We start from the raw sequence: 24,563 nt of genomic DNA on the forward strand, positions 1-24,563 counted from the left end.
AGGTTCTATTACAGTGAGTGTATTAAAGTGTATACTAGCTTCAGAGATTGGATTAGAATCTGTGTGAAGTCGTGTAGGGGGCAGATGTGTTTACCTGTAATTTGATTTGTTGTAGAGAAGAACAGAGGGTTGAGGGAAGAGCATTATGAGGAAGACTAGGTCTTTTTTTTTTTTTTTATAACTTCTTTCTAGGGTTCTGGCTACTATGGTGTGTCAGGGTTTGTCATCACTGTACTATGACAGGGGCTTCAGGTGCAACAGGCACCAAAGGGACAGGAAAACATTTACAATGTGGATAGAAGTGCTTGGAAATAGCGACGGTGCTGATTGGATGCATTTTGAATTTCCAGCAAAGACCAATATCAAAAACACAACATGAGCACACAGCAGAGATCATTCACTTTAATTCACACATCTGTGTGGCATATTGATAAAATACTTCACGTAGTAACAGATCAGTTTGATCCAAATGGAGAAGCTAAAATGATGCCTGTGCCAAGACTGGAGCTGGAAACTTATGGATTTACGAGTGTTCCTTTCCTCTCCTCCTTTGAATCCATAACTGCAATAATGTATAACAGTAGCATATCAACGGCTATGATCCCATAATAGAAGGAAGTGTGAAATCAGATGGTAAGCAAAACAAGCAGTACTAGTATTTAAAAGTATATTTCAATGCTATGACTTTTGTTTAAAGTCAGCAATCTGCGCAGAAAACTTTACTGTGACCAGCAAACAGTGTGGAGACATGTCAAGAAAACTGAGAAATGCACCGAATATCTTTGTACTTTTTCAGAAGGAGATGTAGACCTGTTTAAGGATTTAATGAGCATATTCAAATTATTTTATTTAAGCATTAAAAAAAAATAAAAATCACAAAGAATGAAGTGCTGAATGTCTACGTAAAAAAAACAAAAAAACAAAAAACAAATCAAAACAAAACAGGATATTTAAGTGAGATGACAAAAGGCAAAGAAACTCTGAAACTACAAAACATCACAACACAGGAATTTATCAGCCTGTAGAATATGCACATGGGAGGAAAGCATATGAACAAGGCATGAAGGCTTCAGCTGCACATGGGGAACATTGAATTACTTTATAAATGTCTCAGTCCTTTAAAACAATGTGCAGAGAAAGTTTAAATGTAAAATGCAGAGACTGCAGCTATTAAAAATCATCACTGTGCAACTGTGCTTCCCTTTCAGTGTTTCTTAAATGTATAAACCCAACCTCAAGCATAGCATGAGAGATGATGTGAAATGTGTTGCTCGCATTTATTAAAAAGTCCTTCAAGCAAGAGGGAAACGCCACCGCCCCCCCGAAAGGGATACTAAGTTAAAATCCTAAAATCTTCTTTGTACAATGGGATCATTAAACCATCCTCAAATATTTGTATCTTTTGTTGCAGTCCTTGAAACCCTTCGGTGTGTGCTTCATAACAGATACAGCCGTCTGACGCTTCAGTCCTTTCAGTGTTTGCCGTCTGTCTGGCAAAGGCGAGTCTGCAGCTCAACCACGACACGTCTCATCATGCCTCCCAACTGATCGTGCATCTCAACAAGCTGCTGTGGTGAGCAGACGCTCAGTTCCTGTGGTGTCATTCTGCAGGACAGTGTCTCTATTTCTGATGACAGACTGTCTCGGGGTAGCTGGCATTCAATTGTCTCATCTCCATCTGGCACCTCTGGTGTCAGATTCCCAGAGGCGTCCTGCTCAGGTCTCTCATCTGCACAGACAGGCTCGTCCACCAGCTCTGTTGCTACAAACACAAAGGGGAATTCTGTTTACATAATTCTAAAGAGATCAAGAGATTATTTGCATGGCATCACTCAGGACATTAACTTGTCACTGATGTAATACACAATTTTTACATACCCAGTGTGTCGCCTGACGGTTTATCCTCTTCTGTGTTTTGAGGGACACTTGTCTCTTCCAGTTCAGAAGTCATCATCTCTGTTTCATCAAAGCTCTTCAATTCATCCCCGCCCCGTCCTTTACGCTGGAAAATGACAGTGAGACATCAGGCACATGTGGAAAAGCTGCAGTAATGTTAGTGTTTGTGCTGGGTGGTGTTAGCCTACTGAGGTACCTGTTGTTCATAAATTTTGAGTGCTTTTTTCACATTAGAGATCTTCGGGGAGCGAATTGGCAGAGTCTTGATTTCACTGGGAGTCAGTGCACTCAGGTCACCGATCGTTTTAATGTTTCGGGCACGAACAAGCTGCCCAAAACCTCGAGACCTATGAGGAAGATTGAAGGTAAAATGAGTCTTGGTTACTTTGGTCAGAGATTAACAGAGAATAAATATTTGACCAAAATTTTCCTTTGGTGAACCCCGTGCTGTCCTCACCACATGTTAGAGGAAATCTGAGGCAGCACAGCTTCCACAGGTGTAGAGCAGCCAACCAGGGCAGGGTAGATGCAGTCTCTGGAGACAGGTCGAGGTTCCTGGCCCATTTCAGAAATCTGACAAAAAAGGTTCTATGTACCATTAGGATGAAGTCTGATACCTATGTGAAGCTGGAATAATCAACATGTTAATGCTACTGGGACTGAAATTCTGGACCTATGCCAGCGTTTTTTGGGTCATTCCTTCTCTTTCTGGTAAGAAAACAACAACAAAAATGATTCTAAAAACATGAGTGAAGCCTCATGCAGGATTCCAGATTAGGGCTGCCACGATTAGTCGACTAGTCGCAATTACGTCGACGACTAATTTAATAGTCAACGCGTCGTTTGAAGCTTTGTAAGATCCCGAAAGACGCAGGAATAAGTAGTAGGATTTAAGAGTGTAAAAGCAGACTGAAACAGAAGATGGCAGCACTGCATGTACAAGGATGCCAGCTGCCATTAAACCCCGAAGAAGAAAAAGCTGTGTCCGGTATCATAGCTGTGTCCAAATTCAGGGGCCACATCCTTCAGAGACTGTATTTGTAGGCCGATTACGTTACAGCAACGCGACAAAGGCCATGAAAATTTGAACACTCCTCCAAATGCGTCCTCCTTTTCCCCAGATTTGAAGGATGGGTGGGGTGTATACTTCGTGGCCCAACCTATCCCAGAATTCATAGCGCAGCTCAGCCAGTTCCAGTTTCCAACAATAGCGGCAGCTACGTAGTTTTAATATTACTCCTATTACTCTTTCTGGGTCACAAAATAAACTTTTAACCTATTTTCAGGCAAGAATGTAGCTGTGTAAACTTCAAATATCTTCTCGGTTTATCAAGACATCACGTATTTGCAAAAGTGATCGGACATTTTCTGAGACATCTGTTATCCACCAGCTCAATAGCTAGCCGGGGTTCAAGGCTCACTAGAGCCGGCGAGAACACCAAACTCCCAGCACATCGAATTTACTCCAGTGTCCTGTTATATTTTAGATAGCAAGGAGCAGACCGCTGAGTTTATTAAGTTCCACTGAGACAATCTGCAAATTTCATTAAAAGTTTAATAAACTATCATCCATTTTTATTTTTAGTTAGCACATACCTTAAACACTTAAAGCTGTAAGCTAATGATAGTTATATAAGAGCAGATGCTGCTGGTGCAATAAGCTGAACGTTTTACGGCCAATGGATGCATGATCTGATTAATCGACTAATCGCAAAAACAACCGGTGACTAGTCGACTATCAAAATAATCGTTTGTGGCAGCCCTATTCAAGATACACCCCAGTTGCAAAACTAAGGACGGGTACTGAAATCCAGCTGTACTAAATGGGCTTGAGGCTACATTTTTCAATTCAATTTATACAGTGCCAAATCCCAACAGTCGCTTGAAGGTGAAGACCCTACAATAATACATCTGCCGAGTCTGGTTGGGGATGAGGGGAGAGAGATGGGACATTAAGGAGAGATCAGCGTTATCAATAACTATTAAAGACCAGAGTATTAATAATCTCCAATGGCAACAGCACTTTCTTTCTGAACTTCTTTAAGAAGAAATCTGATTGGTACATTAAAGTTCTTTCATATTTGTACCTGACCAGCCAGCATGCTACCTGGGCAGCTAACTGGCACCATCTAATCCAAAAGAAAAGCCACATGTATTTTTCAGAAGTCTGAAACTAAGCTTTAGAAGTAAAGAACACACTGGGCTAAAATGTTGTTTGTGTGTGGCAGCTTACTGGTGAGAAATATCACATTTGTGTGCTTACCAGACATTTCTTGGAGCTCTTGTAACCTGGGCTGTGAAGATTTCTAGGATTCAGTATCACCAAGCCCTTTGTTGGAGTAGTGACATGCTAAAAGAAGCAGAAGACCGTCAGGGTTTGCATGGTTGTAAAATATCGCAATTACAAACACTGATGCTCAAACATACCTTTGGCTGTGGAATATTAGTAACCCTTGACCTTCTAGGTGAGCTGGTTCTGATGGCTGGGCTACGACGATCGATGTCGTCTGCAGTTTCCTGCTGCTGGATTGGATTAGCAAAGGACACACGCCTGGACTACAAGTCGACAACAAAAAAAAAAGTTACAAATATTTCAAGCCAATGTTCATTTGAAATACATTTTACCAAAATGTGTTCATCACTCACTTTAACAAGAGGTGAAGGAGTGTCCACTTCCAGTGGTCTCTTCTGGCCCTTCTTAAGAATACTGGTAGAGGGTGAAGCAGAAGGAGACCAGGTACCTCTGGTCTTGCCACTGCTGGGGCTATGTCCAATATCTGGAGCCATTACAGTCTCCAGGTCCTTCTGTTTCACTGGAGAATCAAGAAAATCGCCTTTACTTGTAGGTTCTGATTGCAATGAAGTCTTACAAACATCAGTCAAAGCATCAGTGCTGGCAGTATTCTGTTCATCCTCCACAATCTCACTTTGACCATCTTTTTCATTCTCCTGTGGTGGTGTGGTCTCTTTCTCAGCACTGGCCGCTGAATGCTGAATTGAAGCAGCATGTTGTTCCTCCTCAGAAAGGTCACCAGTAACTTTTAGACTCTCCATTTGCGTGTCCGTGTTCTCCTCAGGAGGTCCTCGGGGACCTGAATTTAAATCCAACATTTGTTTTTCTGTCACCACTTCATCAGCTTTCTCCTCTGGTGACTCCCTGACTTGCACACTGTGCGTTGCCTCATTAGGAGGTGCAAGTGTCTGTTCATTACACACTTCGACAGATTCAATCATTTCCAAGTCCCCTGTGTGATTTTGTGTGGTGGAATCATCACCATTTGTTTCAGAGTCTCTTTGCTCTGTCTCACTAGCTGGCACAGTCCTTTGCTTTGAGTCATCAGCTTGAGGTTCTGGACCTAGAACATCATCTACTTCCATTGGCAACTCTTCTTTACTTTGAGCTTCAATTTTATTTGTATGCTGGATCAACTCAGAACTAGGTGAATCTTGGGTTTTTGATTCCTCCAAATCAGTGACATCTTTTGCTTCGGTGATTTGACTATCCAACTCCTGAGAGGCATCGGTGTCAAACTTTTCCATATCTTTCTCAATAGTGTCCTTCGATTCGACTGCAAGAAGTCTCTGAAGTGATGCTCGGGGCCTCCCTCTTTTCTTTTTGGGAATGACTGAGTGTTCTCTGACCTCAGAGGATTCAGATTCTGAGGACTCCATACTTGCCATTAACGCTGGAGAGGACCTTCGTCTGGAATATCTGCCCCTGCCTTGAGAGGACTCTGAACCGGAAAGATCTAATGACTGAGAACTCTCTGGTGTAGAGCTAGGACTTGATTTTAGTTGCTCCTCTAATAACTTGCTCCTTCTAGTCCTTCCTCCAATTCGAGCGTCTGCCTGGCCGACTACAGAATTTGTTATGTGAGAATTAGACCTCATTTGCCTTCCTGATGAAATTGTATCGTCATTTTTGTCTTCAGATTCTGACACTTCAGATGATACCTTACTTCTTCTTGATCTACGTTTAGATGGGCTATCAGTAGATGAAGGTGTGATCACTTGAGAGTCTTCTCTACTTTCTAGTTCGTTGTCTTCATCCTTGAGTAGTTCTTTGCCTAAAATATTTGTCGTGCTTGAGCCAACTTGGGACTTATTAGTTGGAGAAGTAGTGACAACTTGAGAATCCTTTTTGGCGTCTCCATTAGGCTCAGACTCCTGCGACTGGCCTTTAACTTGAGGTGAAGAAATAACCATTTCAGAGCCCTTCGGTTTCTCGCCATTGTTTTCTGACTTTTGGGACTCACCGCCAGTTTGAGGAGAAAGAATGATTGCTTTGGAGTCTGTATCTGACTCCTTGTCTTTTTCAATGTGGTTTACTTGCTCATCTGTGGCAGTTTGACAAGACTCCTTTGTGTCAGGCAAAACGTTTTTTTCCAATCCATCTTCATCACTGAATGCTTTGCTCTGTTGACTAAGCCCACCCTGTGATTGGCTTTCATGATTCGACTGCTTGTCTGATCTTAAATCAGTTTGGCTGGACTCATTGGTGCTTCTCCTTTTACGTCCAGGTTTATCAAGTAACTCCTGTGAACTGGTGTTCAGTTTGATCTTCTTGCGAGCTCTACCCTGAGAATTGGTTTGGCTCGACTCACCCGAGTCCCTCTGAGCTCTTGAGCGCAATCCTTCTCTACCGGTATCCTCTGCAGCTTGCTTACTTCTTGTGTTTGGTCTGCTCTGCATCAGAGACTTTGGAGAATCACTGATAGGCTCTTCTCCAGAACGTCTCTTTTTGACATGTGAGTATTTGGCTTCCCGTTCCTCAGGGTCCTCTCCAGGGAGCTGAGGTCTGACTCTCTGGCGTCCAGATCGTCTGGGTTCACTGGGAGATGTCTGACTTGGAGATGACTGAGAATCCTCCAGAGCTGATTGAGATTCCTCTTCCTGACTTGAGGGAATTATATCCTGTGAAATAGAAGGTCTTTTTGTGCTCTCCATTTCAGTCTGTGTATCTGGGATGACATTTTCATCCTCCATTGAGTCACTAGACAGTCTCTCAGTCAGCTTTACGGGCTCAGTTTTTGTTCTACAGTCTTTGGGTCTTCGAGGGGACTCGTCGGCATTGTTAACTGAGCACTGAGAGCTAGATTTTCCTGTCTGAATGGATTGGGAATCCTGAGAGTTTGGACAAGTGACAGGAGATGAGTCCCGAGAGGCTGATGTCTTGCTGGTTTTAGAGGGTTCTTGGCTATTGGATATCTTTAAAAGAGGGCCTGTAAATGAGGACACAGTGCTGGGGCTGGCGGGTTTTCCCTCAACATACTTCTCCAGAGTAATGAAAGACTGACGACGACTGTTGGGTTTCTGGGGAGTCCCTGAAACCAAATCGGATGAGGGAGAGATGTTAGGGCTTGTGCCTTCTTTAGACTCTTTGTCTACATCTTCACCCCTATCGTCACTCTTTGCATGCTCCTCCATCGAAACATCTGCACACTCTGGGATAGTCTCTTGCTGCTTGCCATTTTCTGTCAACTTCTCTGCATCTGTTGGGCTGGCATAGTCTTGCGTCTCTTTCGTTTGAATTTCAGCATCTTCTTTTTCAGTGTCCATCTGAGGAAGGTAAAAGAAACAAAAATATAAAAGTTATCAACTCTCTCTACAGATGTACACCAGAACTAACTGATCAATATATCTATATAGTGTTCATTTGGCAATTGCACAGTTTGGTTTCAATGTTGAGCTGCTTGGTGCCTATAGAAAAGAACAAAACAATGTCTATGTTATCTATGTATGTACTCATTGCTGTTAGCTTATGTAGTCAACTAAAAGTGGAGTTGTGTGTTTTGTTACCTTGTCAGTAGTCTTTTTGTTTACAACATCGACTTGTTCAGTTGGCAATTTGTCCCTGTGGAGGAAAATATAAATAAATTCTCTGTTAATTCTGAATATGTTTTATTGCAGGGATTTATTGTGATTCTGAGAACTTACAAAGAGTCTTCTTGACTCTGCGTGTACTGTGTGAAGGCCGTGGTATCCAGAGAGGCATCAAGGTTGTTGTACATGGCAGGAATGTCAACTCTTTAACAAAAAGCATTTGCTTTACATAAACAATCATGTGAAATCCAAATGAGCAAATGAAAACAGGCTGAAGAGGGCAAACCTGACCTTTTAGTCCTTTTCACCTCTTTCTGATGCTCTGTCAGAACTCTCTCCTTCGCCTCAGGAGGAATGAACACAAAGTCGATGGATGCCTCTTCTTCCAAGACCTCCCTGCGGGGTGGCTTGGGTGAACCAAAGTCCAGTTTTGTCTGAAGGGAAACAGATGAAATCAGTTTTGCAATTAAGGGTGACAATAAGGGATTATTAATTATAACATGTCTAATTGATGTTGTGTTTTTAATATGAGTATCTAAACAAATCAATATGGATAAGCTGGCTGGTTAATTGTGTCTTTTTTTTCCTCCCCCCCAATGTGTTTATTTCATCCAACATGTCCCTCAGGAAATTATCAAGTTTGATTCTAAAATTACAGAAACTGGCTTGTTGGTCTTCATTGAGCTCTTCTCCTTCAGCTCAGCAGTCTTTCCCAGCAGCGAGTCCCTCTTCCCCACAGATGAAACCGGCATCCCGCTGAGCTTTGTCTCCAACTGAGAATTCTCACTCTGAACACAGAGACAGAGAGAAAGTGCTGAATAAAGCTGAAATCACAAAAGTGAAAAACAAAGATAACTAGGGCAACTCACTGAATACTGTCCACTGAGCTCATCGGGATAACTGACGACCTCGAAGCCAGGAAGAATGATGGGGGTCTTCTGTTTCACCTGGCTCAGTACTGGCCTGTGTTTATTTTAAAAAAAATATTAGGATAATATTAGCGACATTAGAGTCTTAAAGCCATAGGAATGCCCCTGCAGGGACTAGGAGCCTCTGTAGGAGTACTTTTTCCACAGTAGTAGTTTTTAAATGCAATAAAAATTGTGAACTCATTAAAAAAAAAAATTAATGAAGACAATCACCTCATCTCATCAGGATACGTGAGGCTGACTGCATTGGCAAAGGTGGAGTTCCAGAACTGGGTGACTGATGTGCGGAGGTGCTTGTTCTTGTGCGGAAACACCACACAAAGCAGAGGAGAGAGCAAAGCCAGGAGTTCATCATTGTGGGCCAGAGAGGAACGGCTTTGCAAGCAGTTGAAAACCTCACCAAGAAGCTTCTCCAACTGTAGGAAGGGAAGAGAAAAGGACAGACATTAAAACTAAACCCTAAAATGACAAATGCTAAAAACCTACTTGGTCAGCTGATGAGGAGCCCACCTTTCCCAGAAGCTGTGAGGTGAACTTGGATGGCTCACTGGCTGCATTTTTATAAAGGAGAGTGAGGGGATGAATCAGAGAGTTCAGAGCCTCCTGGACAACATTTGCCAGAACGAGGTTTGTGAAGAGAGCAGAAAGGACGGACAGCAGGGCCGAGCCTACTGCCTCAGAGGAAGTCTCAGGGTCCTCCAGATAAACCTCTAAACACTGTACCAGCAGGGACTGGAACATAGACAGGTTGCCCAGGGCTTTATTCCTCTTTCGCATCCAATTCACAGGAGTATGGGGGGCTGGAAGAAATGACAGGTTTAGAAACTAAGTGCATGTGTGTAATTTGTATAAAAGATGAAGTAAAGCTCGTTTCAGTTCTTACACTTAAGCTTCTGCTGAAACTGAGGCGTGTACGGAGAGAAGTCCACACACTCGACCATGACATGGAGGATACTGGCAACAGCATTACACGTCGAAGGAACCTGAAGGATCAGAGTCAGATTAGAGTTCTTCTAAAGGCTGCAAGCAATATTCTTACCTCTGTGGAATTTTTTTAAATCATGACAGATTGATGAATCAGCTTATTTTCCAAATATTCACATCTCTGAAAAGGTTTATTTTTTGTCCATATTTGTTATGGAACATGAAATAAAGTCATGTTTATTAGGTTTGAGCTTGTTATACTCGGCTGGAAAGCTTCTATGTAAAGCTGTTTATACGTCACCATGTACTCACCCTTAGGGCTTCTCTGTCTATTGCAGCATCCATCTTTGCACAGAGCTCCTCGCAGCAGATGTTCTCCTCAGCTGTGACCACCAATGCAGAGCAGCAAGCAAATACTTTGTAGAGCTTGGACCATGAAGAAAGCATCGACTTCTGAGCCAGCTGAAGAAATTAAAGGAATGAGAATGAGGTCATTGAAGCGGACTGAATGGAAAGCATGACTTTGTTATTTCTTTATGGTTGTTCCATTTGCACCAGACCTGTGGCAGTGGTGTGCCGTGTAAGAGATGTGTAATGGGGAGCATCAGGGCAGAGTGCATAGCACTGAAGTTGTGCTCCAGAGCGTCACCTTGGTTCACTTCATTAGTCTGTCAAAATAAAAGAGTCAAAGGAAGTTAAACGCTGGTGCTACATTTGTTAAATAAGACTTTAACAGGACGTTAAGGTACAAAAAAACAAAACAAAAAAACTTTACACTGCGTTCCAAATTTTTATGCAAATGATGTTTTTCTCTGATTTTTTTTTTTCTCTGAATAGTCGATTCAAATGACAGTCAGCATAATTTTCGAGTCAACCATTAGAGTACAACTCAAATGTTACTCAACAAAACTGCCAATGAAAAAGTGTTTTTCAAAAATAATAAACTCAAAATGCACTGTTCCAAATTATTACGCACAGAGTTTCAAAACATTTTATAGATAGTAGAGAATTGAAAATGGTCATTTGTTGAATTTGCAGCATTAGATCAATTTTACTGAAATCAAAAACATCTTAACAGGTCAAAGCTACATATTAACATAGGACCCCTTATTTGATAGCAGTTTTACAATTCTTGCATCCATGGAACTTGTGAGTTTTTGGAAAGTTTCTTCTTGAATGTCTTTGCAGGATGTCAGAATAGCCTCCCAGAGCTGCTGTTTGGATGTGAACTGCCTCCCACCCTCTTATTTTTTGGTTTGAGGATGCTCCAAAGGTTCTCAATAGGATTGAGGTCAGGGAGGAATGGGGACCACACCATGAGTTTCTCTCCTTTTATGCCGATAGCAGCCAATGATGCAGAGGTGTTCGCTGTAGCATAAGATGGTGCATTGTCTTGCATGAAGATGGTTTTGTTGCAGAAGGCACAGTTCTTCTCTTTCTACCATGGAAGAAAGTGGTCAGTCAGAAACTCCACATACTTTGCAGAGGTCATTTTCACACCTTCAGGGACCCAAAAGAGGCCAACGAGCTCTCTCCCCGTGATTCCAGCTCAAAACATGACTCCACCACGTCCTTGCTGACGTTGCAGCCCTGTTGAGACATGGTGGCTGTCCACCATCCACCACTGCATCCATCTGGACCATCCAGGGTTGCATTGCACTCATCAGTGAACAGGACTGTTTGAAAATTAGTCTTCTGGGCCCACTGCAGCCGTTTCTGCTTGTGAGCATTGGTTAGGGGTGGCCAAATATAAGGTTTATGCACAACTGCAAGTCTCTGGAGGATCCTACACCTTGATGTTCGTAGGGCTCCAGAGGCACCAGCAGCTTCAAATATGTGTTTGCTGCTTTGTTAGCAGCTGCTCTCTTAGTCTGATGCATTTGTCTGGCAGAAACCTTCATCATTGTGCCTTTATCTGCACGAACCCATTTGTGCTCTGACTCAGCCACAAATTTCTTACATTATGGTGATCATGCTTAAGTTTTCGTGAAATATCTGAGGTTTTCATTATGTGTCCAAGGCATTCAACTATTTCACGCTTTTCAGCAGCAGAGAGATCATTTTTCCTTCCTATATTGCTTGAAAATGGTGGTCTGCTTAATAATGTGGAACATCCTTCTTCAGTAGTTTTTCCTTTAATTGGGCTCACCTGGCAAACTAATGATCACAGGTGTCCAAGATTGAGTTTAGTCATCCAAAGAGCCCTGAGACACAATTTCATCCATGGGTTTAATTGAAAAACAACTTATTTAACCTTTATGACACTTAAACACAATTGGCATAATAATTTGGAACGCGGTGTATATTCTAAACTTATTTGGTCTTAAACTTGCATTTTTCTACATCCATATATTAATAAGTGGGCCACCAAGCAAGGCTTTGTTCTTCATACTCAGGGTTTCCACCATTGCAGTGCAAACCCTAAAGTTGCTTCCAGCTTTGGAGAATTATGTTGCGTTTTTCTGTCTATGTCTTTGGACTGTGGGAGGAAGCTGGAAGAAACCACACAGACACAGGTAGAAAAACTAACACTGTCATGATATTATGAAAGGATACTAAATAACCTTGACCCTATCAAAAGTAATCATTTTTAAACATGCTTTTGGCAGTTGTATCAGTATCATTAGTGTCAGAGTTTATCCTTGGCCCCATCTAGTTTATCCCCTACATTTATCTAAACAGTGCTGGCTCCAGTCCTCAAAAAAAAGTAACACGCGGTGCCTGTGTTCCACTTTATAAAGCAGGCTAATGTGTTGCTTAGAACCCCTCTGCCGATCAAACAAGCCTCTAAACTCTGCACTAAAACTTCAACATTCAGACAGGTAAAACTATTGTCTTCTCAAAGTTGACTTGTTGCAGACAAAGTGAAACAAAGATTTTTTAAATGTTCCTATTAAACAACAGCAGTGATTGTCAATAATCCCGCTCCTACTTGTGTGACGATGTCAGTGAGGGAGCTGACGACCACGCTCCACATTCTCAGCAGCTGCTCCTTGTTCTGCAGAGACGTGGCACTGCGGCTGATGGCACCCAACAGCGATTCTGCAAATGCTAGAGGGGAGGTTGGACCTGACAGTCCACAGTTGACCAGCGTTTGAAGGCAGTGATAAAACCTGCAGACAGATTCAGGAGGCAATGCATTAAGCAAAGAAGATGAGAGTGTGTGCATACATAGATATCTAATATATAAGCAACTGGATATCGGGGTGGGGTCTGTATCCAGTAAGGGTCCCTAGGCAAGATCCAGGCTATCAACACCTACACCCTGCCCTGTGATCCCCTGCTTGGATAATAACCTGGCCAAAGGAGGAAATCGAACCCACTGACATCAAGACAAGGAAGCTCTTTACCATGCAAGGAGGGTTTCACCCCCAAGTCCAGCACCCTGAGGCTGTATGCTTAGCAGAAGGAAGGAGGCCAGGGACTAGTGAGTGCCAGTACCACGGTCCAGGATGAGACGATGAACAGCCACGAATACATCAGGAAGATGGCCACAACCAGCTGCACGTTCAGTGAATAACTCAGGCAGCATAAACTGAAGAAAGAGGAGGAACCATCATGGAAGGACAAGCGCCTGCACAGTAAGTACCACCGGCAGATAGAGGAAATGGCTGACAGGCTGAAAAATTATTGTACACTTCATTTGAATTTAGGTGGTTATAATTACTTGTACTGATGCCTCCACAGGAGGACACAGCAGGAAAGGAGCATCCAATGGGACATTGTGGAGGGTGCTTCAGGAGTATGGGGTGTCTGGCCCATTATGGTAATTAGATCCCTGTTCAACCATAGCCAGAGCTTGTGTTGTATTGCCACCAGTAAGTCGGACTTGTTTGTAGTGACTGTTGGGCCTCCCGAGGCTGAGACCAGAAAAGGGTGACGTGCCTACTCTGAGTCAGGGATTAGTAACTACCCCAGGTGGAGCGGTTTTAAGTATACCAGTGAGGTGAGAATGGAGCGTGAGATTGACGGACGGACTGGAGCAGTGATGCGGATGCCGCCCCAGTCAATTTAGAAGTCTAATACGTTCCTACCCTCACCTGTGGTCCCGAGTTCTGAGTGGTGAGCAAAAGAATGGAGGTCTCAGATTCAAGAGGAGGAATTTATTTTTTTTTTCCCTTCCATCGAATGTTGGCTGGGACTCAAGACTTAAAGTAGAGCCTCTTCTCCTCAACACTGAAAGGAGCCAGGTGAGCCGTTTCAGCTCTCGTGGTAGATAGAAGGCACTTAATCATAGAAAGTGCTTGTATGTATGGTCCTCAGGAAGAGTAGAAAAGCGCTATGCAAGAACCAGTTCATTTACCATTTGTAGCAGGTCTTGACTAAGTGACCAACTATCTTGTCCCCCCCCCCCAAGTTTATACAGTTTTCAGTAAAATTACTGGAAGTAATGCACAAGATGTTACCAGTATCTTTTATTGTGTTCCTGTGGAATGAGAATCAAACTAAGTAGTAGACCCACCTCTCATCCTCAACGTAGGCTGGAAGCATGCTGCTGTCGTAGAGGAGGAGGATGAGGAAGAGAGCAGGTGTTCCCTGAGGAGTTAAACAACATTTAAGCAACATTCTGTGTAAGCACTTCCATGGAGCTATGCTAATCGTTGAACCATGAAGCACTCACATTTAGCACGTCCATCTTGCCCACTTGATAAGATGCAGAACTGAGAACTCTCTGAGGAATTCCTTTCACTGTGGCTTCAAACAGAACCTAAGGTTAAGAAGAAAAACAAAAACAGTCAGTGCAGTAACAACTTCTGAGCACTGAATCAGACCCAACACCTCAAGAAGCAGCCCAGTGCCTGGTGGGACTGTCTATCGAAGACATGTACCTGTTTGGAACCATGATAACAGGGTTCTTGCTGATTGGAGCTGGCTTGGCCCTGGCTTATCGAAGATTAAAGAAAACTGAATCAGCTGTTCAAAACCCCACAAGGCTGCCCACTGTGATTGAAACGATGGGACAAGTCGTGAGTTCTCAAAATGGGCTCATCGAACGCAGCACGGATAAGATCTTGGAGATGCTTGAGGCTACCGTGAACACTCAGAATAAGACCGCTGAGCGAAAATTGGATAACATCTTGGAGAAGCCAGCTGTGGTCTCAAGGCTGTAGCCGAACAAAAACACCCTGATAACAGACTGTGCATAGACTGTTTCTTCCTATCCTACGCAAGGCCACCTGGGTTGGCTGGAAGATTGTTTACTTAGCCTGGCAGGGCGAAGGACACCGTCTCAGCTGAACTCTGGACACACACACACTCACACACACACTCATCCCCCCTCCCTTTCCAAACACCTTCGATGCTTGTCCCCTCCCGGGGCAGATGTCCAGCGCAGACATGCTGCAGGACCGGATGCGCTGTCTATACCGGCTCTCTCTCACCCTTACCCGCCCCTGTTGCTTGTCTTGTGTTTCTATGGTGTATTGATAGTCATGTGCTTTTTGTGCTGGGGCGTTTTTTGTTCTGTTCTCAAACTGTTCTCCCATTAGGAGCTCAATCTGAGTGGAGTTTTTTTTTCTCCTCCTCTCACCTCATGTTATGTATTTTCGTTGTTTTTTCCTATCAGCCTACCTTTCTGACATGACTTCCCAATGTGATGTTTGTGTAAAGTTTGGTCAGAAGATTCCTTTGTAAGTGCGCATGCGCCATTAGCGTGCTGCCTGCTGTAACCTATAATGTACTTCGGGATTAATAAAGTATTCTGATTCATTAAAACAGGTAAAACGCTAACAATATCAGAAACAACTCAAGGAATGATACAATCTGACATAAAAACCTATCCTTTGGTGCTGCTTCTCAAATCATTTCTATAAGTGACAGTCTGTAAAGCTCTGCGTTTCTTATGAACAGACTAATTCTAGTTAAATTTTCAGTAAGTGAGTCAGTCTTAAAGCTTTCTGCATAACCTTACCAGGACTCTGTCTGCAGGCAGAGATTCTGAGGCGATGATACTCTGCAGAGCTTGAAGCATCAGTGTCAGTACTTCGCTTCCCTGTCGCTCCTTCTTATTGCCTAACGACAGAGCACAAGTATTATTCAGCAGCGAGTCCAACATCAATATTGTCGTCTTTTCAGGCTCTGCTTGAGATGAGTCATCATTGGGGACAGATCCCCTCAGAATTGTAGTCTTGTCACAGCAGTCCAGACTGAAGACCTGAACGCTCCAACTTAAACTGATGATGAGATGTGACAGGGTCAGGCAGAAGAGGACAGTGAGGTCTCGCTCGTCCTCTCATGGAACAAAGCTCAGACCCAATCTGAGTGCTCTATGTGGCGCTTTGAGGTCAGACCCATGACTTTAAGAGCCCACCCTGCTGAGCAGCAGCCACAACACAACTAGAAATTTAACCCATGATTAGTTATTTAACTACAACAAAAACAAAGAGCAGTGGAAACTGCTGACATTTCTGTTTCTCTGCAGATAATCACTGCCACAGTTTTGCCAGCAAAGATGAATGATTACTAAAGTCTGTGTGCATAAAGGCTCCCGCAGCTTTCTCCATGCTTTGTTACTTCTTTATCAAAAATCTAACTTACATTTGTTAACGAGACAAATAAATACATGCAAACGAATTAAACATTTTAGATTATCCCACCATAAACATTACACACAAACCAGTTAGCTCCACTGTCAAATCAATCAGGTACCTTCACTACTTACCGGACTCTATGGTCAGGGAAACAAACCGGACAAGACTTGTCCATATGAGGGTCAGAAGAGATTCTGCAGGAGAAAAGAGCTTATAAGCTTATGTTTATATGGACTTAGGAGAGCAGGTTTCAGGTTTAAGTAATCAGTCACCCTATTTTCCAACAAATCCTTCAACAGTCTGTGACAAAGAACTTTTAGACCTCTTATCACAGACCTACATGATTAGCAGTCTGTCGCCCTAACACTACTTCCTTTCTCCAACTCCTCATCTTAAAAAGATTTCCTCATTAACATCAAGATTCCCAGTGACAACATTAAGGGGAAAAAAGCCCTCTGACTCATTTACAAGTGGCGAGGCTCAATTTTTACAGCCAAAATGATGCATCACTTCCGCATCACGCCTGAAAGCAGCAATGGCTTTGTTTGGACCAGTGTGAATAAGCACTGGTGACAAAATGCCATTTTTCTTCTAATGCATTCAAATATATTTAGTTTTGAAAATTCATCTCCAAATCAAAGTCGAGGTGAATGTCAGTCGGTGGATGTTTCTGTGAGGTTTACCTGGAGCATCTTTTCCGATGTTGATGAAGCCATCTCTGGTATTCGAGATGAGCACAGCAGCATGTTTAGTAAAGGAGGAAGCACCAGAGAGGAGCGGGTGGTTCAGGGGCTCTACAAAGAAAAACAATAAAAGGTATAGAGGAGACACACTAAACTCAAGTACTTCTTTAAACACCAAACTGGATGAGATCTTCTTGTCTGTGTTCCTGTGAATGGTTTTTTTAAATTTGCACTTGGAGACAAATTTGCAGAAACATGAGCATTTCTGGGACATTTCCGCATCTACAGTAAAACACTTTCTCTTCCCTGTGGTCCCATTGCCAGAAAAAAAGACCAAAATGGAACTGGACAGAGCAATGGAGAAAATGAAACAGAAAAAGTATTTGAAATTTAAAAGGCATATTCTTTAGAAACAGTGGGTTTATCTCTGCACCTCCTTGTGTGGAGCCTGAAGGAACAACTATAAAGCAGGCTAATGCAGAAAACATGTGACTCTGACCCACCGAGACTCAGGATGAGTTTGTGTTTTGCTGCAGTCGCAACAACCTCTGGACCTCGAAAATAGTGCAGCAGCATCTCTAGTCCGAGCAGCTGAATCGACGGTATCGAGGAGGCGAGCTGGATGCTGGAGTTCAGGCTCATCCGAGATGTGTTGGCTGGGCTGTTGAAGCCTGGAGCACTTGCTGCAGACCGAAACAAACACTACATCAGTGTCTGTGTAAGCTGGATTAGTGCATTACATGTGGAGGAGTAACCGTACCAGTCTTGGGTGTACCAGGAGCAGCAGCGCTATTTTGAGCGATAGTTCTGGAAGGAGTGCCTGGTATAGAAGAGGAAGAGTCGGAGCCGATTGTGCACTGGAGCAGAGGTACAGAAACCTGAAAGACACAGAAACACTTCACTCACACCAGAGTTTCACACTTCATCACACGTTAGGAAAAACTGACAAGCTAGTAAACTCTGTGTAGATGGAAATAAAGTTGTGTCTGCATGAATTAAGAAGTAAGAAGAATGCAGTACTGTTACATAAAATTATTAAAAAGGACCTCCGTGACTGTTCACTGTTGAAGTAAACTCTGTTACCAAGATGTCTAAATATTGACTCATGTAACCCAAAGAGTTGATTACACTATTATACAGCTATGATGCATATGAAGTATTAAAGTAGGACTAGTATCTACTGCTGAAAGAGGGCTAAGTTCCCAACTGTGGTACTACTGAAGGTTAGCTCATCTTAGACTGGTCAAAGTTAAACTGATAAAAGAATGTGGAATAAGGTGCATTTAAATAAATAAATAAGCACAGTGCAGGATGTCTGACTGTTTACTGTAATTGTCCCACACTTAAACACTTTAAAATCACTTATAACAGATCTCTAGTTATTACCGCAGTGTCAATTAGCTTAAGTCTGCAGTACCTTTTAAACATGACTAATTACTGAGAAAAACTACCCTATAGCTTCACCAGTGACTGCAATCACACACTAAAAGTCGCACAAAGTCAGAGAATTAGGGATAATGTATGATCAAGTTTACTGTGAACAGAGCAAATCAGTGTGACAAGTGTGTGGCGCTGCAGCCAGTCCACTCTGCCACAGAAGCAGAACTGCAAGGAAGAAAATTAATTCTATAAAATAATCTTTGTTTTGTTTTTTGTTTTTAGAAAAAACAAACCGGGAATCTAACCTGATCAAAGTTGGGTGACAGGTTGGGCCCCAGTTGGATCACCAGGTACCACCACACCTCCACCTTGGTGAGCAGCAGGGCTTCTGTTCTGACATTGATGGATGTGAGCGGCTGCATCAGGAGCTTCATACGTTTGGCACTGCACAAGATGTCTTCGGGAGCACCAAGGGTATAGGTTTAAGATTTCAGTTTGACCACTGAACTTCCTATTAAAGACAGGATGAGTGTAATGGGGCTCACCTGGATTCAGAGCAAAGTTATCAATGAGGCTCTTCCAGGCAAGAAAGGCGATCTTCTTAATGGTAGGAGACGAGCTGCGGAAACCAAGCTCCTCCAGGTGCAGGAGAGAGTTGATGAAGGGACCTCCTCTGTGCAGCAGCTGTGCAGGAGACACAGTTAACCTGGCTGATCAGGCCATTCTTATCATTCAAAAAGAACAAGGAATTCCAAAGTTTTAAGCAAACCCAACAGGCCTTTCTCAGAATTTCTGGACGCAATGACTACTAAGTTACACTCATTTATTTAAATATCGGAGACCAAATATACAGACTTTACCTTCCCAAGCAGTTTCACAAACAAAGGCCACAGCTTCAGGACATTGGTTTCGTTCTTGGACATGAAAAGTTTCTGCAGTTCTGGTATCAGTTTCTATGAAGACACAAAGACAGTTGAGCAGAGATTATTACAATTCCCTTTTCACAAGCAACACCAAGCATCAAACTCCATAGAGACGTTAGACTACTCACTGTGGACATCATTGTTTCAATAACAGCAGACACCTCATTCTGCTTTTCCAGTAGAAGGGGCATGCCCATCTCCATGGCTGCGGCGGCCCGCAGACGCACCTTTGATGCAGAGTGGACCACCAGAGGGATTACCAGCTTTGCCCACTGTACTGCTCCTTCGCCCATCTGGGTGGGCACCTGCTCCAGCATCCTATAAACACCAAGGAAAGAGAGCCCCATCTCATTTTCCAATATAAATATTTTAGCTATCCATGTGCAGTACTTATGACACAAAAGAGGCCACACTTTCAAACAAGACAAGCTGACCAATAAAATCTGGAATGACACAATCTAGAATTTTAGATCTGAAATGAAAGCTGCACCAATGAGAGTACCACCACTGCTGTAACATCGGACTTGGGGGAACATTCATTATCCAAAATGTGTAATTTCTCTCCCTGCTGGAGTTGGCTGAAGGTTTGTGAAGCACTTCAGCGAGAGCCGATCAGCTGCAGTCAGAGCTCTGGTCCACAGAGTCCCACTGTGAAGCTTCTTTGTGTGGCCAATGCCATATTAGCGTTTTGAAACTGGATGTGAAGAGTGAGGGGTAGCTCTGACTAAGTAAGTGAGGAACACTGCTCATATGGCAGTAACAACCTTAGCTATACTCCTCTTTTTCTGGCCTTCTGGCCATAATGAAGACCACAAGTTCCAAAATTGCCTTCATGTTGTAATCAATAATCAGAATGAGCTTTATTGACTAAGTATGTGTATTCATATAAGGAATTCAAACTAGCAACTGAATCCATAAAGTGTTCATAATGACTGTTTTGTCACACTTCTACACAGCTGGACTTTTTGCCCTCTGCTGGCCATTAGAAAGAATGTTTCTTGGTCTATGCCAAAGGCCCCTGACATGCACAGCAGGGGAACAAAATGCACAAGTTACCTGCCCAACATCTGTTCACAAACAGACGCTCAGTATTCTAACTCATATTACACTAAGCAATAGCACTAAAAGCAGATGTGTTTTCTTCCACCAGAGGCTAACATGAAAGAGGTGTGACAACTAAAGAAAGGACATTGGCAACTTCTATTTATCCAGACTAAAAAGCAATACTGGGAGTTTCAAATAAAATATGTAATGCATTTCTCATCATCATGTAAAATTATTTATTGTAGAAAGCTGCAGGGAGTGTTAATATTCCATTTTGTGTGACATTTCCCTCGACCCAAAGTGAGAATGTCCCACAGAGCATGATTAAAGGAAAACAGGGCAGAATAAAATACTCTGGTTATCCAGAAGTCTGGCTTCAAATAAATCTTACCTGATTATGACATTCAAGGCTTCATGCTCCATTACCACAGAGTGGATGTCTTCCCTTTTCCACACGCTCTCCAGTGTTCCCAGTATGGACGGCACCTGAGTGTAGAAGAAGCAACACGGATCAATACAGCAGCTTTGGAAACGCCTCTGCTCCTGAAATCACTGCTACGTTTTCAGCAGTGTTGACCTGACAACATTTTCAGTACACCATGATGCTTTCTGAAATTGTAGCACATAAGGTTCAGGTGCTGCTCACTTTTTTAGAGACTTCTTCTGCAGGAAAGCTCTGTTTGGAAATCACCCACAATGCCCTGGTGCAAGTGTTCTTATCAGTCGCCTTCGACACCAGCAAGCAAAGTGCTGACAGTATTTCCGCTGCAAAGACTTCTGCAAAAAACAAACAAAAATAACAGTTCCATCTGGCCAAGTCAGATCTGCAGTGATGATGTCAAGGTTCAAAGCATTTACGGTCATATGTACAAGAAGGAAAAACATTTCTCGGTGCAAGACACAAATGCTGTCTGATGTACACATGAAGTTACCTGACACTCCAGAGACAACATGAGAATGGTATACGCAAAACCCCAAGGCTTGTAAGGCAGCTTGGCTCAGCTCAGCATTTGGACTAGTTATGTGAGCCTGGAAGTGGCATAAGAAAATAAGGCTTAAAATTTAAATATAAGCATGGAAAATGTAAGTTTCCGACAATTTTGCGCACAGAAGACTCACCAAGATGGCTTTACCCAAACGAGAAAAGTGCTTTTCAACTGCAGGGAGGAACTGGCGCCCCTCCTCTCCACTGAGCCGACTGTACAGCAACAATAGAATATTCTGTCACTTGTGGTCTAGTCCTAACTTACGTCAAAGTCTGACATACTGGGGCTCGTAACTTACTTGGCGATGGTGAGGTAGGCATCTGTCTGCTCTGACTGTCCAGCAGTGCTGTCCTCCAGAGACTCGAGGAGAGGGAGGAAGCTGGAGTTGCTCAGAGGCCCTGCCGTCGCCATCATTATTACTCACCTTCTCGCCCTTAAAGAGGAGGAGCAGAAAAGGAGGAGAAACATGAGGAAAATGGATAAAAATAAACTTTTATAGAACTGCCCTGTAATAGACTGTCCAGAGTTTATGCACCCTAGATCAGAATCTTCTTGAAAAGTGCAGCCTAGTGGCAGCTCAAGTCAGAATTCAACGGAAAAAGAAGAAATCAGACTCACAGTTGTAATAAAATCCCAAAAGTGCAGTTAATTTAAACCAAACGTCTGTTGTTCTGTTTGACTCTGGAGTTTATCAAATTCACTGTCTTTAAACCACAGCAACATCCAGTCCACTGTGTCTCTCTTCAACCACGTTTCTCATTTACCACCTGAGGGTACGTACACACTGCGTTTGCCCTCCAGCTATATGGAGATTAGTTTTTAGCTTTTGTTTTTTAATTTTTAAAACTACACACAAATACATAAAATAAACATTTCTGTTCAGAACGCACATTTAATTCCTGTTTCTTTACTAACACATCTGTAAACACATCTCTCATTCATTCAGATATTGGGTTTGGATGTGTTAATAAATATTATACAAAGTTAAATTTGTAACTGGCACAGTTGTGACACAGCACTGGCAGACGCCATATCTGGAGATATTTGTCAATACCATATATTTGCATCACTGATATTCTGACATATTTTTTTATCCCAATTATCTAATTTTCCATCGTTAGTACTAGTGATGATTTCCACTTGAATTTAGTTTGTGTGTGTCTATATGTGTGCTGGGGGGTTGAAGGGGGGGCAATTTCCTTGTCTGACTATTTCACACTGCATAAGCTAGCTGTTTATAACAGCGGGCTTCTACCCCAGAACTGTCACATTGCAAAATAATCACACAAGTAAAAAGATGCATTTACGTACCTCAGTGAGAAGTAGGTGAAGCTGCGATCACCCGCCACTGTAGATACAGCTGTAACACAGTGAAGAATGGGCTTCAAATACAGGCTTGCGACACATGTTCGTTTTAGCTGGCGATGTAAACGCCTCCCAAATCAGTCTGTCAGTGTCTCGCTACTAATGCCATTGCTGGGTTCTACACAAATAGAGCAACTATTTTGAAATGACACATCAAAACCTCTGGAGGCATTTTCTGAATCGTGACTGAACAATTAGCAGCCTGCTAACTAGCTTTAACAAATTAGCAGCACTAGCAGGCTAAACGTCGAGTCTCCGGCTAGCAAAGTTGCCTTCGCGCCGGCGCACACACAGGCAGACGACGCTGCGGCTAAAACGTCCCTGCTCATCTGCCCTTATTTAGCCTCACTAACAAGAACACAAACCTGCATGGCTAACCAAACGACTGTTTACACTTGCTTGTTTGTTTCAGCCAACACACACAGCACGTCCCCGCTGCTGACACTCACTGCTCACCTAGGTCGGAGTTATGAGAAGGGACACATACACAGCGCCGACGGCAGCAAATAAGCTTCACTTCAGCGGCCACCACGCTTCACTGTCTGGATTGTTTTCTGTGAAGTGCAGCTTTTAATGGCTCCTATTTCAGCCTCCTTTTCTGTGTCTTGTGCCGTTACCCCGCGAAATTTGCTGGCGCCAAACCACCACGCCGACGTACAAAATTACCTTTGACCCCGCTACGTCACACTCGGCCTGCCCCTTTGAACTTATAAGGAGAGCCCCAGAGCTGACAGCGTCAGCTTAAAAGGCTCTGAGAGACAACAGAGCGTACAGTTATTATTGTGAATAGCTGTTTACAGTTGTGACTCGTTTTAAAAGTGGTAGAGAGTGTTCCCAGGGGGAAGAGTGCTGAATGAAGCTGACTTCAACACATATGTAGATGGAAGGAACAGAGGTGATGGGGAGGTGTTGGTATGGTGTTAAGGAGAGATGTGCAGATACTAGTAGATTTTGCATAAAGAATGGACATGGATTTTTTTGAACACATTGCAAGAGGGAGGAGCAGGGAGATGTATAAGACCTGTGTCGACTACTGTGTGCACAAGATGCAATCTGAAAGACATGGGAGGCTGAAAGTTGATATGAGGATGGCATTGGATGGTAGTCTCTAGAATGCCTGTGGAAATCAAGAAGAGAAAACCAGTAAAGGGAAAACAAAGCAATAAATGGTGGAAGTTAAAAAAAGGAAGACTGATGCATAGGGTTCAGGAGCTCTGGGTGGTAGTGACTGTTACAAGATGACTGGGACGTACATCTGACGTGCTTTGATGCTTTGATCCCAACTCTTTCTTGAGTTTGGATCAAGAAAGATCTTTCTTGAAGAGAAAGATCTTTCTTGATCTTTCTCTTCAAGCTATGATTAAATGTTCATTCTTTGCAGATTTAGAGTATGTCTGACATAATAGGTTAGACTGAAATGACTTTTTAATTCTCAGTGTTTGCTAAGTATTATATGTCATTTGTAATATTTGCAAGTGGGCCTCTAGTGGGCCCTTCGGCTGGCTATCATGAGTCCTGCTCACAATCTGCTGCTACAGGTTATAATAATGCTTTTGGTACACCTGGTATATTCCAGACATAGAACCGAGGACAAATATTGTCATTGAACATAAAACTAGTTTAAAACCATTTATGTTACCGTGTGCTGGGGAGCAGTGTCCTGATGACATGTAGGTCAATGAAAAACATTACAATCAAGACTGCGGGTATTATGCAGTCGCTCCATCTCTGCCTCAAGCTAATGTAATCAAGTATGTTCTCTTTGGAATTTAACTTGTCCAAGAGGAATTTTTCTTTTAACAGACGCAATGGTCCACGTATAGTGTGGCCAAAAACAGTCAGTGGGACTGAACCCTAAAGGTTTCTGATTTGTCTCTCTGACAGCGAATAACAGCAGAGGCAGCCCCTCGTCACACTCCCGGTTTGCAGTACACATCATTGTGAGAACGTACTGGTTTCCTGATTTTGTTTTTAGAAGTAGTCCGAGACATTCAACAAAAACATGCTGAAATGGCTCTTCAATAACTGGGATGGGTAAGTAAGTGTAAGTAAGTCACCCTTCTTAAATCTATTCAACTTT

The 24,563-nt window shown here is 42.9% G+C and overlaps 1 protein-coding gene across 3 annotated transcripts; it reads right to left on the bottom strand.

Moving 5' to 3' along the window:
- Positions 1–387: 387 nt before the first annotated feature.
- rif1 (replication timing regulatory factor 1) lies at positions 388–23,142 on the bottom strand. Of its 3 annotated transcripts, XM_004569803.3 has the most exons (37): positions 22,940–23,142; positions 22,430–22,478; positions 21,417–21,551; positions 21,252–21,330; positions 21,065–21,161; positions 20,779–20,909; positions 20,524–20,618; positions 19,217–19,406; positions 19,026–19,118; positions 18,711–18,849; positions 18,471–18,622; positions 17,546–17,663; positions 17,289–17,468; positions 16,786–16,896; positions 16,234–16,296; positions 15,484–15,584; positions 14,194–14,280; positions 14,035–14,108; positions 12,505–12,685; positions 10,133–10,240; positions 9,885–10,034; positions 9,532–9,631; positions 9,159–9,448; positions 8,862–9,064; positions 8,589–8,682; positions 8,376–8,507; positions 8,011–8,153; positions 7,834–7,923; positions 7,696–7,750; positions 4,824–7,455; positions 4,543–4,709; positions 4,324–4,452; positions 4,160–4,246; positions 2,354–2,469; positions 2,093–2,243; positions 1,879–2,002; positions 388–1,762 (listed from the first exon to the last, which is right to left on the bottom strand). In XM_004569803.3, the coding sequence occupies exons 3-37, from the start codon at positions 21,530–21,532 to the stop codon at positions 1,473–1,475; spliced, it is 7,068 nt and encodes a 2,355-aa protein (XP_004569860.3). In that variant the 5' UTR covers positions 21,533–21,551; positions 22,430–22,478; positions 22,940–23,142; the 3' UTR covers positions 388–1,472. The 3 variants fall into 3 exon arrangements, with proteins under 3 accessions (XP_004569860.3, XP_076730749.1, XP_004569858.3); XM_076874634.1 differs by having other exon boundaries at positions 4,543–7,455; positions 22,971–23,142; XM_004569801.3 differs by having other exon boundaries at positions 4,543–7,455.
- Positions 23,143–24,563: the final 1,421 nt, after the last annotated feature.

Source organism: Maylandia zebra, linkage group LG16 (genome assembly GCF_041146795.1).
Source record: "Maylandia zebra isolate NMK-2024a linkage group LG16, Mzebra_GT3a, whole genome shotgun sequence".
NCBI lineage: Eukaryota > Metazoa > Chordata > Actinopteri > Cichliformes > Cichlidae > Maylandia > Maylandia zebra.